The 13,445-nt window shown below is 43.9% G+C and overlaps 1 protein-coding gene across 2 annotated transcripts in view; it reads right to left on the bottom strand.

Annotated features, from left to right (window-relative positions):
- Positions 1 to 13,445, bottom strand: part of SHMT2 (serine hydroxymethyltransferase 2) — a 96,010-nt gene that overhangs the window by 32,677 nt on the left and 49,888 nt on the right. For both annotated transcript variants that reach the window (XM_068265157.1, XM_068265156.1), the window contains exons 5-6: positions 12,004 to 12,085; positions 5,852 to 5,974 (exon numbers count right to left, since the gene is read on the bottom strand). In XM_068265157.1, the coding sequence (XP_068121258.1) occupies positions 5,852 to 5,974; positions 12,004 to 12,085 (205 nt within the window). The remainder of the gene's footprint in view (positions 1 to 5,851; positions 5,975 to 12,003; positions 12,086 to 13,445) is intronic.

Below are 13,445 nucleotides of genomic sequence, written 5' to 3' on the forward strand. Positions count from 1 at the left end.
TGGACTCGCACGTGCACAGTATGGAGAAGCTCATCTTTGGAATTTCTCAGAGACTGGAGTACTTCTGAAACCTGCCCAAAGAGGGCCGAAAACACAGCTGGAAGCAAATGTTGTGCAGGGCACAGCAGTGGAAAGACAGAACAGAGAGGACTGGAAAGACTCTATAGGATCCTGAGCCTTCCCTCTTCATAGGCAAGTATCTAACCTCAAGAGTTTCCTCACTCCAGGTTTGCTTTAACAAGTACTCATTTCTCTGGTAGTCAGAATGCCTTGGTTTTATAGATGTCTGTTTGAAAATGGAAACCATCCCTAGACACAAAACCACCACCCAGTGGGAGTGAAACCTTTCCGTAAACTAAGTACCGTAGTAAAAAAACAAACAGAAAAAAACAACAACTTAAAACCTGAGATATTTGTTTTTTATCAAACACTTTTTCATGTACCAGCAGCTTGTTTTTTCTTGTAACAAATGTTCTCATTCACTAATTCAAAGTTGGGATCAATACCACTTCCATACATCAGCTATAAATTTAGTCTTAATTTGGCCTTCAGAGAGTTTTTTAGTCTGGTAAGCTTGCAGGTTGAGACTTCAGTGGATTTCCTTCTAAAACTCCTGAGACTTTTGTGCTCAGACTGGCAATTCTTTACTTAAAATAGCTAAACATCTCTCTTTTTTACGGTCCATGATTTATACCCAAAGGGTCTCAAAACAATGAAAGACTAACCCCGGCCAAGATGCTGCACCTTCTGTTGTCTCATTCAGAGTAGAATTTCTGCAGAAACACAGAGCAGCGTTCTAAAGGCATGAATCTGCTCCCCTAGGTACAGAACGCTGATAGAACATGCTTTATTAGTCTGGTTTCTCTATCAGGTGTGCACCTACTTAACTAATGTGCACAAATGTTCTGTGGACAGTAACAAGTACAGAGGGAAAAAAAAAAAAAAGCATGACTAAAAAAAAAAAGGTATAAGGAATGTTCTTTCATTAGTCATTTAAAGTGGATCTGAACTGTATTTTTTGAATGTTAGTGATTTCTTCATTTGGAAGGTCAACAGAAGTAAAAAACAAAACAAAACAAAAACAACAACAAAAAAAACAGCACAACTCTGGCTAATAATGAGGATAATAGCAGGGCCTGTGGAGTCGGTACAAAATCATCCGACTTCTCAGTTTATGAAACCACCGAATGCAAATCTAGATACCCAAAATGGCTGCGACTTCACTCTGCAGCCCTGGATAATAGTATCAGGAAAAAAAAAAAGGTACGGCCACCTTCACTGTGGCAGTGTGGCAGCTCACCTGTTACATGTGCCCTCCACCTGACATATGAAGGCTCCCAGGTGTCTCTGTAAAGATGATAGCTGTGATCTTTGCATCTGCCAAAACACTATCTACTCTATGATGGGAAGTGATCTACTTCAATGTTATCTTGGCAATTTAATCGATGGCCATTTAAGGCCTCTTTCACACTTGGACGTTGCGTTTTAGGGGACGTTAAGGTCGCATAACGTGCCCCTAACCCAACGCATGGTGGTGTTGAAGTTGGACGTCAGACTGAGCTGTGTTATGCGGCTCTTGGTGCGCGGTTTTCGTTCTACTCTATACTGATAGAACAGCCGCTCCAGGATAGTGATGGGAAGTCCGGATCTTTTCAAGGATTCGGATGATTCGAATCAGATCATTGAAAAGATCCGGATCTTTGAACCGAATCATTTGAATCATTTTACTAGGGAAGCAGACTGGGGTGAAATGACTAACAGGATACTACTTTCCCTGCACTGTACATTCTGTATGTTTTTATTTCTTCCAGACAGACATCCACTGTGAACCGAATCATTCATTGTGATGATCCGGATGATTCGACTCACAAAAAAGATCCGGATCAAATGAATGATTCATTCATGATCCGGACAACACTAGGAGTCCAGGTTATGTCACTACAGTGCAGTGAATATTAATTAGCCATGTGGCTAGGCACTGAGCATGTGCAAGCAGCGTAACGCAGCTAAAGCCCAGTATAACACACAGCATGCTGCACTCTCATTCAACTTGTAGCGTTACAATGTAACGCAACGTAGGCACTGTGAACAGGTGAACAGCTCATTGATTTTTCATTACTGTGAGTTGGGCTGCGTTTTTTTTTTTTTAATATACCTCCTCGACCCCACCACCTCTAGTTTGTGACCATGCTTCTTTGTCATGGATGAGTGTGGGTGCACATGCGCAAGTACTGCCGCATATGCACCGTTGGTGTTCAAATACGATAGAGAGCGCAGCCACAAGAACATATCAACAAGCTGTTGGATATGTTCAGAAGGATCCTGCATAGCAAAGCTAAGCACCAACATGGATCGGGAAGCATCTGGACCATCAGAAGTAAAATTCAGCATGGACTTTCATCGTATGTACGTTGATTGCGGGGTTTTTTGGTTTTTTTGTTTTTTTTTTGCAAATTTGCATGCAAATTTTAGTAAGTGTAAGCCCTGCCAAGACCAAGCCATAACATTCTTTGCATGGCAATGGTTCAAGATACAATAGTTTAACTCATCTAAACTGTTCTGGTTTGCTTTACTGTGCAATTTGTGATTGTTTAATGTATGTATATGGGGCAGTTTCCCAATAGCTCTGCGCTTTTATTTTTTTTTACTATCTAACCTAACCAAGTTTGCATTTTCTTAAATGAACCAATAAATAGCCTTGTTCTGCCTACAGTCTGTAATGATGCACATAACTACACTGCTGCACCCCTGAGTTTTCTTACCACTTCTGTACATAGGCAAGCAGAGAAAGTTAAAAGATTGCAAACAATGTGCCGGCTGTTGGTGAAGCTGAACAGGCTTTTACTGAGAAAACAAATTTCATGTGTATGCTGCACAAAGCTGCTAAGGGAGAAGAATTATCCAAACCATCAGGAGGAGCTATAATAAACAGTTTCATAGCAGGAATACACCAGATTGCAGGCACTTACAAAGTCTTGTACAGGTAGTCCCCGATTTACGAAAGCCCAAATTACGAACGACCCGCCGATAAGAATGGCATGGATTCTGTTTCCATGGGAACAAGTCAAATTTTTTCAAATTGGACTTGTAGTTTTTTAGAAAACCAATTTTTAAAAAAATCAAAGAAAAAAATGGTTTTTAAACTTGTATAAGCAGGTACGGAGGGCAGCAGTGACAGAGGGGGACACTGCTGACACAAGGGGTCACAGAGGAGGTACAGGGGACAGGGATGGCACAGTGTTCAGACTTAAGAACAGATTCAGCTTAAGAATGAACCTACAGTCCCTATCTCGTTTGTTATTACAGTTAACTTCATCAAGATTAGAGATGTGCATCAAGATAGACTTTCCATAAGAGATGGCCAATGAGTTGCAAATAATTCTGGCTTGCATACAATAAACAAAAACACTGGTGCATATTACAGATGGGGCCCCGGGCTCTGCCACTGCCAGGGACCCCAAATCCCTATGTGACACCAAAAGAGGGGGGAGTGCAGGTGAGCACCAGTACTCCCACCACCAGGGGATTCACACACGCTGCCTCTATCTACTGAATGCAAAACACAAGAGAAGCAAATTCTCACTCCCAGGCAGCAATCTGCTATTTTATATGGTCCACAAACAGCCTGTCAGCCAATCAAGTGTAATGGTATAGACCAGTGTCTGCAATACTAAATATAGCAGGAATTGCATAAGTAATGCAATGCAGATTGTATGCAACTGGGGATTGTGCCAATCAAATGCATTTTCTGTCAATTTGAAACAGGCTCAATTCTAAGCTGCATGCATTTAGCATTACATTGTCATGCAAGGCAGAATTATTAGCATACCATTGACCAGCTCAACTCTTCACCAATCCTCATCCATGATGGATCAGCTCATCTCATCCTTGGGGATATGTCCATAATAATAAAATACCAGGGAGTCAACCAGTCAGCACCCGGGCCCTGAGAAGGTGCAGGGGAACATACGTGAAATCAAGAAAGTCCGGGTCTCCACCTGGATTTAAAGGTTATAGAAGCTCATTTTTTTATTGCATCACAACATAAATGCACAACAATCAACATTTTTAAATAAAACCTTTGAGACAGTTGATCTTTTTTACTACAGCATTATAGACCGCAAGATAAGGAATAGTGGAAAACGTCATTTCCATTTGATTACTTGCGCAAACCAGAGTCATCATTCCACAAGGCTTTTAACAGAATCTGGGAGGTCTGGAGTGTGAAGGTGCTGTCAGACACTGAATGAGTCCACATGTTAAAGAGGAGGTACAATTATGCCTGGTCATTGCATCCATTACTCATTTGGCAACATTTGTGGTCTCAGGGCAGTATCATGGCAACATTACTCCAGAGTATGCAAAATACTGATTCCCTGAGAGACTCAAAATAGAGAGAGAGAGAGAGAGAGAGAGAGAGAGAGAGAGAGAGAGAGAGAGAGAGAGAGAGAGAGAGAGAGAGAAGAGAAGAGAGAGAGAGAGAGAGAGAGAGAGAGAGAGAGAGAGAGAGAGAGAGAGAGAGAGAGAGAGAGAGAGAGAGAGAGGGAGAGAGAGGGAGAGAGGTGGAGAGAGGGAGAGAGAGGGGGAGAGGGGGAGAGAGGGAGAGAGAGAGAGAGAGAGAGAGAGAGAGAGAGAGAGAGGCAGCACGCAGCTAATTTACAGAAGACTTATGAATCAGGAATTTACCTTTAAAGGAAACAATTCACATATTTTACAAAATATAGTTGTCAGATTTAAGGGATAAATTAATAAAAATTGTAAAAATAGCTCGTCGTTAATAACGCTGGTAATTACTGAATTTGCTGCTATATGGAGATCCACATTGCTGAGGAATGGCCTTGTCTGCATTCTGCTGTCTGCACAGTGAACCAGGATGGAGTGCAGTGCTGACAGACTTTTCGGTTCTCTTAGGCAAGGCACAGAAGGTCAGCTTTGCAAACCCAGCAGCCATTCAGTGAAAACTATGTGCAAACACTATTTATGTGAAGCACACAACACTGTTTACCATATGCAGATTGTAAATTATACATTTCAGACAAAAAGCATTCAAATACATACCAACGCTGCCTGATCTTCAGCTAGGTGGCCTAATAATTCCGCCAATCGGGCCTGTTCTGCGCATGCGTGGCCTGGCCGAGTGCACGCACCCAATCATGCTCCTGCCACCAGAAGCATTCTGCACCCAGTACTACTGCACAAGTGCAGAATGCTACCAGCCACGGGAGCGTGTGCGGCCAGACTGCACTTGCCGCAACTGGCAGAATTACCCGTGCCGCCTAGAGAAGGATCCAGGCAGCGTGGGAAACCGGCAAGGCAGCAGTGAGTCTGAAGGGGCGGGGGTGGGCTGGAGGAAGCCCCAGGTATGTGTATTTTTTTTCCTTTGGTCATCTCAGGTACACTTTACGTCAATATTTCTGCACACATTCTCACACTTCATATAGTCTATACAGCACAGCAGGGTACTTCCATATTTACTCATCTACCACCCCTCTCAGTAAGAATTATTTTCTATTTTTACATTCTGAACTCAGCAACAGATTTCAGTTCACTGCTGGCATGAGTGACATATTTGTATTTGTTTTAGATTTGGGGCTGGTATTAACTTCCACAAAAGGAAATCCATAATAAGAATGGAGATATTGGAAAGATCACAGTGCATGAAAGCACATATTGCAGATAAGATGTCAGATGTATTAAAAAGGACAAACAATAGGCCAAGATACCTGTAGAAATAGACCAGGGTACAGTTGGGACCGCCTTGAACTCTAGCACACTGATCACACTGAAATTACATATATAATAAGAGGTGAGAAAAAAGCAAGACTGTAGGTAAAAAAGAACTGCAACCTACCTTTCTCATTCTGGCATAATCAATTAGCCGCGCGTATGCGCTGGTCCCGGCAATGATGAGCTTGGGTCGAAATAGACGGGCAGTCATCTCCAGTTGGTCATAGTCAATTAACCCAGTTGCTGGCTTTAACATAAAAACAAGCAGAGGTAAAGAGGCTTGTTTCATTGTGCCAAATGGACTAAAGAAAAAAAGTACAAGTAGTTCTAGGCGGAGGAAGTTAAGTGAAACCATGTAAACACTGCTGACATTTCTAGGTTCTGTGCTGAACCCTTCCCACAAAGCACTGCCTGTACAGTGCATAAAGCAGTGATGGCGACCCAAAATCCACGTATTTATCCCAGAGTGCCAACATGGCAATTTATACTGAAAATTGCAGTTTTAGTTAAGCAAAAACAACTCCTACATTAAAGACCACTATACATTTAAAATGCAGCCATTACCCCTACATATGAAATGCAGAAATTACCAATTACTCAAGTCCGCCTCTGTCACTGCTGCTGTTCCCGTACAGAACTATTCGTTAATTGTCAGGACGGGAAAAGGGAAGCATCAATGGGCAGTAGGTGAAAATATAGTCCTCTTTCATCTGTCTGCCTCTGTGTACTAAATTGGAGGTTTTCGGAGGGAAAGGGGGAGGAAGGAAGAAATTATTTATTTTAAGAATTACAAAAAAAATAACACCTTTGAAATATAGTGGTGGTGGCAGCTAGCAGAGCACCTGCCTACAGAGAAGGCTCAGAGTGCCACCTCCAGCACGCTTGCCATAGGTTTGCCACTGCTGGCATAATGCATTTCAGGAGTCAATTACTATTGGGAAATTTCCTGATGGACATTCTGCACAGGCATGTCTGCCCAGAGGTGGCTGCTTTGTGGGAAAGTACCTGTGGGCCAAGCCCACAGCTGATTGAATCAAAACACATTTCAGATCTTTGCAGGTACCATCCTCAGATCTCGAAGATGGAGGAAAGAAGCATTGGAGCAGCCTTGTCGCAGTGTTTCTAAATGTACAAGCCACGGAGCTGTTTAATCCTCTATTTCCTGCCTGAAGCACACAACGTTTAGAAAACCGCTAAGCACAAAAAGGAATCGCCCACCCAAGCGCCGGGAATTGGGAAAAAAAAGGATGCCTAAAAAAAACAAAAAAAAAAAAACAAAGCAGACGGACACACGAACGGAACGCAACGTGAACAAGGCCTTAAAGGAGAACTGTAGTGAGAAGTAGATAGAGGCTGCCATATGGATTTCCTTTTAAGCAACACCAGTTGCCTGGCTATCCTGCTGATCTTCTGTCTCTAATACTTTTTGCCCTAGACCCTGAACAAGCATGCAGTAGATCAGCGGTTTCTGACAGTTTTGTCAGATCTGACAAGATTCGCTGCATGCTTGTTTCTGGTGCGATTCTGCAGGCAGATACCTCAGCAGGGCTACCAGGAAACTGGTATTGCTTAAAAGGAAATCAATATGGCAGCCTCCATATACCTCTCACTACAGTTCTCCTTTAAGGACACCTGAGTTGAGAGGAATATGGCTGTCATATTGGTTTCCTTTTAAACAATGAAAATTGCCTTGCTGTGCTGCCTCTAATACTTTTAGCAATAAACCCTGAAAAAGCATATGCAGATCAGGCATTTCTGACCAAAGTCTGTCTGGATTTACCCCATTGTTCGCTTCAGGCATGTGATTCAAACAGTACTGTATTGTTTAGGAAGGAAATACTGTACATATGGCAGCCTCCATATCACTCACTTCAGGTGTCCTTTAAAGGTAACCTACAGCGAATTAAAAATATTACCAATGTAACTTACTTGGGGTTTCTTTCAGCCCCCTGTAGTTGTACTGGTCCCTCACCATCATTCTACACTGCCCCATTCAGCCACTACGCCCCTCTGAAATCTGCACACATGGCCCTGTGCCATTCTGCCTCCTCCATCGTGCTCCTGTGGCCGTGGCCTTGAGCAGTAAGTAAAAATTGCTACTGCACAGAACGCTCTTGGCCACAGCAGCACAATTAAAGGGGTTGGGGCCGTGCTTGCACAGTCGCCCGCGACTGGCCGAGTGGGAGATGCTTTGGAGGGGGGAGGGCAAATGACCGAAGCAGTGTGGAATGACAGCGAGGTACCCGGAGGACTTCAGGGGTCTGGAAGAAGCCCCAGGTAAGTTAAACTTGCAAGATTGTATTCACTTTAGACACTCTTTAAGTAGTGAAGCCAAGTAGGATAAAACCCCAAAAAAGGCAACTTTTAATAATTCAGACCTTGAACTCCCATTTTTCTTACTAGAAATGTAAGAGGAGAAGGAGTGACTAGCCAATACAAAAAGTGGATAACCAAGACTGGCACTTCAAAACCACCATACAGTATTGGGTGATGTTACAAGTAGTAGGTGAAAAAGTACTGTCAATTATTTTGAGTATTCTCTTACTTGCTGGTGGCTTAACAGGCATTTTATAGACCATTTTGAAAATATCACCCATGAGAAAACCCAGGAAAAAATATGAATTGCATATGGGCCCCGGACTCAGTGCTCTGTTTGGTCTACCTACTATCTATCTAATCTCTAATATAGTATGATCAACATTGGACTTGTCAGGCAAAGCAACACTAACGAGACTGAATTAAGTTACAGCCTAGCAATGTGATAGCCAACAGCAGCCAAGCTCTAGCAGTTTAGCAGGACTGATTTACCCAAAGACAGGTGAGTTATGTCAGCTAATAGCAAGAAAATACTGCTTTTACTTCGTGGTGTGACAAATCAAGCTCAAGCAGAGGTGACTGAATATCACAGATTTATTGCCTAAGTCATAGCGAATAACTGAAAAGTGTCTGGAATGACATCATGTAACAAAATTGATTTAATAAGCTTACACCAGATAGGATATCCTTCACTGGGGAAAACACACATTTTACAAGGAGAGGAAAGAAAACCACAACGATGATTTAGGCAAATACACCACGCAAAAAAATAATAAGTGCAGAAAAATGATCATCACAGCCATGAAAATATTTTTATGCAAAACAACAAAAGTCCGTCCTACATTACAAAGTAAAATGAGGCAGTGCTAGCCACAATGCTGTATAATACCACCGCATAGAATTACATATTTAGAACTGGCATGTCAGCTTACATAACAGGCTGCACAACTGCGATTCCGGTAATCAGCAAGTTTTATTTGTAGGAAATAAGAAACGAGCAGTGTGGGAATGTATTATTAAAGTGAAACTCTGGATAAGAAAACAAATTAAAGTGCATCAGAGAGAAATGGTATTAAAAGATTTACACATACCTGGTGCTTCCTTCAGCCCCATCCGCACGGATCGCTCCCACGCTGCCGTCCTCAGTGTTCTCAGTCTCCTGTATCTGGTCCCATAAATTTAGTCAGTCGAAGCCAGTCTGCGCATGCGCTCTCCGTCAGAGAATAGTACTGCGCAGGCAGAAGACGGAGAAAAAGGGATAAGACTGAGGACAGCGGCGTGGGAGAGATACGTGCGGATGAGGCTGGAGGAAGCCCCAGGTATGTATAAATCTTTTAATACTATTTTTCTCTGGTTTTCTGTAAACCATTTAATGCCCCATTAATCAGGGCTGGTTCACACCGGAGGCGATTGCAATATGCTTGCCCATCAGCAAAGTGCTAGTGCAGAGTCACCCTATGAGGGTGTTCACACAATAGCGTTACAATTAAATTCACAAAAGTGCTGCATGTAGCAAATTATTGTGCATTTCAGCTTGCTTGAAGGAATGTGCACATTCCTTCAAAAATCACTCTGAAAATTGCATTGAGAAATTGCAATCACTAAGAATTTAGGGACTACGATTGTGTTTTGCTGTGTGCAGCTGCTTTTCTACAGCAGTACTGAGATGCAGGGGATTTTCCAGATCTAGCTAGAAATTATAATGAGCTACTTGCTGTTGGTCAATTAAGCAGCTAAATGATAAACAGCTATTGTCTTTATTTGGCTTCATTTTTTTTTGGATAGAATGCAAATAGTCATGATGAACACTACAGATCATATTTAAAATGGATAATAGGGTAAAATGGGCTTATTTTGTCTGAAGAAAATATACCTTAGGAAAGACCTGATAAACATGTATAAATACATCAGAGGGCAATATTACAGTGTGGCAAATTAATTTTTTGTCCCTAGGAATGTGCAAAGTACTAGAGGGCATGATCTTTGCATGGAGGAAAAAGTTTTTGCCATCTATTTAGGAATGGGATCTTTACAGTAAGAGTACTTTAACCACTTCTATACCAAGACATTTTGTGCTGATCGGTGCTGCGTGGGCTCTCCAGCCCGCAGCACCGATCAGCTAGCAGCCAGGCCGATCAGACTTCCCCCCTTTTTTCCCCACTAGGGGGATGTCCTGCTGGGGGGGTCTGATCGCCGCCGGCTGCTTGCGCTTGCAGGGGGGGGCTCTTCAAAGCCCCCCTCCGCAGCGCTTTCTGGCCTCCTTCCCCTTTCCTCCCTCTCCCTCCCCCTGTGAGCGGCGCAGGACGGATTTCCGTCCTGCGCCTGATGGGATAGGCTTTAGCCTATCAGATGCCGGCGATCCCCGGCCAATCAGAGGCCGGGGATCGCCGATCTCCTCTACGGCGCTGCTGCGCAGCAGCGCCGTATACATGTAAACACCGGGGAAGATCTTCCCCGTGTGTTTACATTTACCCTGCGAGCCGCCGATCGGCTCGCAGGGTGTTCACGGAGACACCCTCCGTGAACTGACATGGAACGGCCGCTCATACGAGCGGCCGTTTCCATGGAATAAACTTCAGGATTCAGGGGCGTGTATATATACGCACCGAGAATCCGGAAGTGGTTAAAATGTGGAATGTATTACCACAGGAAGTAGCTATGGCAAATTATAGATCTCAGTTTAAAGCTTTGATGCTGTTGTGTGCTTCATACCGCCCTTTCCTGTAAGATTGGAGGGGTCCTCTCTGTTTACGCATGGTGGATGCCATTGCGATATTCAGTTGGTGTTTTTGATCAAGAGAGCGACTGCATCCAGTGATGTTGGAATATCACGAATGGAATCGGGTTTATTGTCTCCACCTGCCTCAAGTGGTTGGTTGCCCCTCCTGCAATCCACCTTTGTAAGTAGTTTTGTTTACTCTTTAATACCACATTTGAGCTTTTAACGTACTACACTATTTGGGCTGCGGTCGTCTCTGTATCATTTTTCTCCCTAGGGTGTTTGGACTCCCCACCTCCTTAAAGCGGACCCAAACCAACTTTTTTTTTTTAATTCAAAATATTTAGTTGCACCACTCTGACACAAAGATAAATAAACACTCCTTCAAGCCTATGAGCATTTCAGTGCATGCTTTTCACCCTTCTCTTTTCATAACTAGGGTTATTCAGGTGGCAGCCATTAGCAATTCCTCCTTTGCTGGACACCATCTACTTCACCAGTTTGCTGGATTCTGTCCTGGCAATATGAAAGGAAGGGAGGGGTTCCTTCAATAAATGTAAAATATTTTATATTTGTCATCATGCAGCTGAAAAAAGGCTGCCATTTATTATTAGAATTAAGAAAATAGATTTTATTTCTGAAATCTTGTATTTTTAATTTGGGTCCACTTTAAAGAGAGACTGAAGCGAACAAAAATTGCTACTTTTACCTGCTAGTTCGCTTCAGTAATCTCAGATGTAAACCGCCGAATCCCTGCTGCAAAACGAGGGCTTTAGACCTCCCCCCCCCCCCCCAAACCCTGTGGTGCAATCCGGCCGGCGCTTCCTGAAAGAGGCAGAGCTTTCAGCTGCAGCTCTGCCTCTACTGAGGTCTATCGCTGCGGATCGCTGCCTCTCACTCTTCCTTCACAGAGAGGGGCGGGGGAGAGGCGGAGATCCACACGGCGACTGACGTCACCATCCATGACCAAGATGGTTGTGGATGTTTGCCCAGGGATTTGGGGGGGATCTAAAGCCCTCGTTTTGCAGTGGGGATGAGGCGGTTTACATCTAATGGGACTACTGAAGCAAACTAGCAGGTAAAAGTAGCAATTTTTGTTAGCTTCAGAGTCTCTTTAAGCCTTCAAAGGGTTTTTCACCCTCCTCTGGACCAACTGATATATGCGAGGGTGGAGGATAGTCTTGTACCAATTTTTGGCTTAAATCAAACCAGATGCAAATTTTCACTTGAGTAATACTTACATTAAGTTTGTAAGGCATAGATTCAAAATAAATTGAAGTAGCTGAGATACGTTTCACATCAGACGTGTAGCCGTGTGTCAAGCTAAAATAAAAGAGGGGGGGGGGGGGGGGGGGACACCATTCTTGTCAGTCTTTGGTTTTCCTTGACGGAGACTGCAATTGTTATTAACATTCACCTGTAACTAAAACAACAAAACAAAGACAGATACTTACCTTGGGAGGGGGAAGCCTTTGGATCCTAATGAGGCTTCCCCTATTCTCCTCAGCCTGCCCAATCCAGCGCAGGAAAAAGAAAAACATTAACTTTGGTCTGCCTGTGCAGGCACATTAGCGGCTTTCCACTCAGGGTCTGGAGGTAACAGCCAAGCCCGATCGGGTCCGCTTTACTGCACACCTTTGCAGTAGAGCAAACCCAATCGGGTCTCGGCCCGAGCAGAAAGCCGCAGTGTGCCTGCAAGCTGCATTGACATGCACTGACAAGCGGACTTTCAGGGGGCCCAGTGCTGGATAGCCTTTGCTGAGGAGGACAGGGGGAGCTGCTTTAGGATCCAGTGGCTTTCCCTTCCCGAGGTAAGTACCCCCTTGGGGCACTTTTTCCCTTCAGGTTAACTTTAAACACTTACTGCCGATTACTTCTTCACTGGAAATTAAAGGCAGAGGTCACACATGTCAATAAGTATATGCATCTTCCACAATGTGAACACAAACATGCTTCCCAATGCACAATTGCACTGCAGTAGGAACAATGTGTGTTCACCCGCTGCAAGAAAATAAATGGCAGCACTGTTTTTTTACGCACAAAGCATGCAATTCCCTATTGCCCAGTCAGCTGCTTCATCCATGGAAAAATGCTTCAATTTTTCTGCAGGTTTAAAGCGGACCTGAAGATGAAGTACAAAAAGGAAAAAAAAAATGTGGTGGTGGGGGGGGAGGGGTTGGGGGGAATGGGGGTTTGATCCCACCAGCCCCCTGCAGCCGCTCTGTGTCCGCAGTGTTACCAGGTGATACTCTGTTCCCCCACCCCAGCTCAATAAAAAAAAAAACAAAAAAAAAAAAAAAACAACACCACACACCATTCACTGCACCTGAGCGGCACTGGCCGTGCATCCTCATTCACGCTCTCTTCACTGGGAGCATACTGCACAGGCGCGGTAGAGATTTTTCATGTACTGCGACTGCACAGGATGCCCCCGGCCACGGGAGCACGTACTAGGATGTGCACGTCCAGTGGAGGTCGACTTACAAGACGGCGTGGACAAGTGAGCCGTAGCAGGGGAACAGAGGATCATTTGGAAGTGGCGTGGGCACAGGACGGCTGCAGGGGGCTGTCAGAAGCCCCAAGTAGGTGACATTTTTTAAAATTTCATCTTCAGGTTTGCTTTAAGTGTGACCACTGCATAAGTGAAAAGTGATACATAATGTATGCACATCACGGTCTTGCA

Source organism: Hyperolius riggenbachi, chromosome 2, assembly GCF_040937935.1.
Source record: "Hyperolius riggenbachi isolate aHypRig1 chromosome 2, aHypRig1.pri, whole genome shotgun sequence".
Classification (NCBI taxonomy): Eukaryota; Metazoa; Chordata; class Amphibia; order Anura; family Hyperoliidae; genus Hyperolius; species Hyperolius riggenbachi.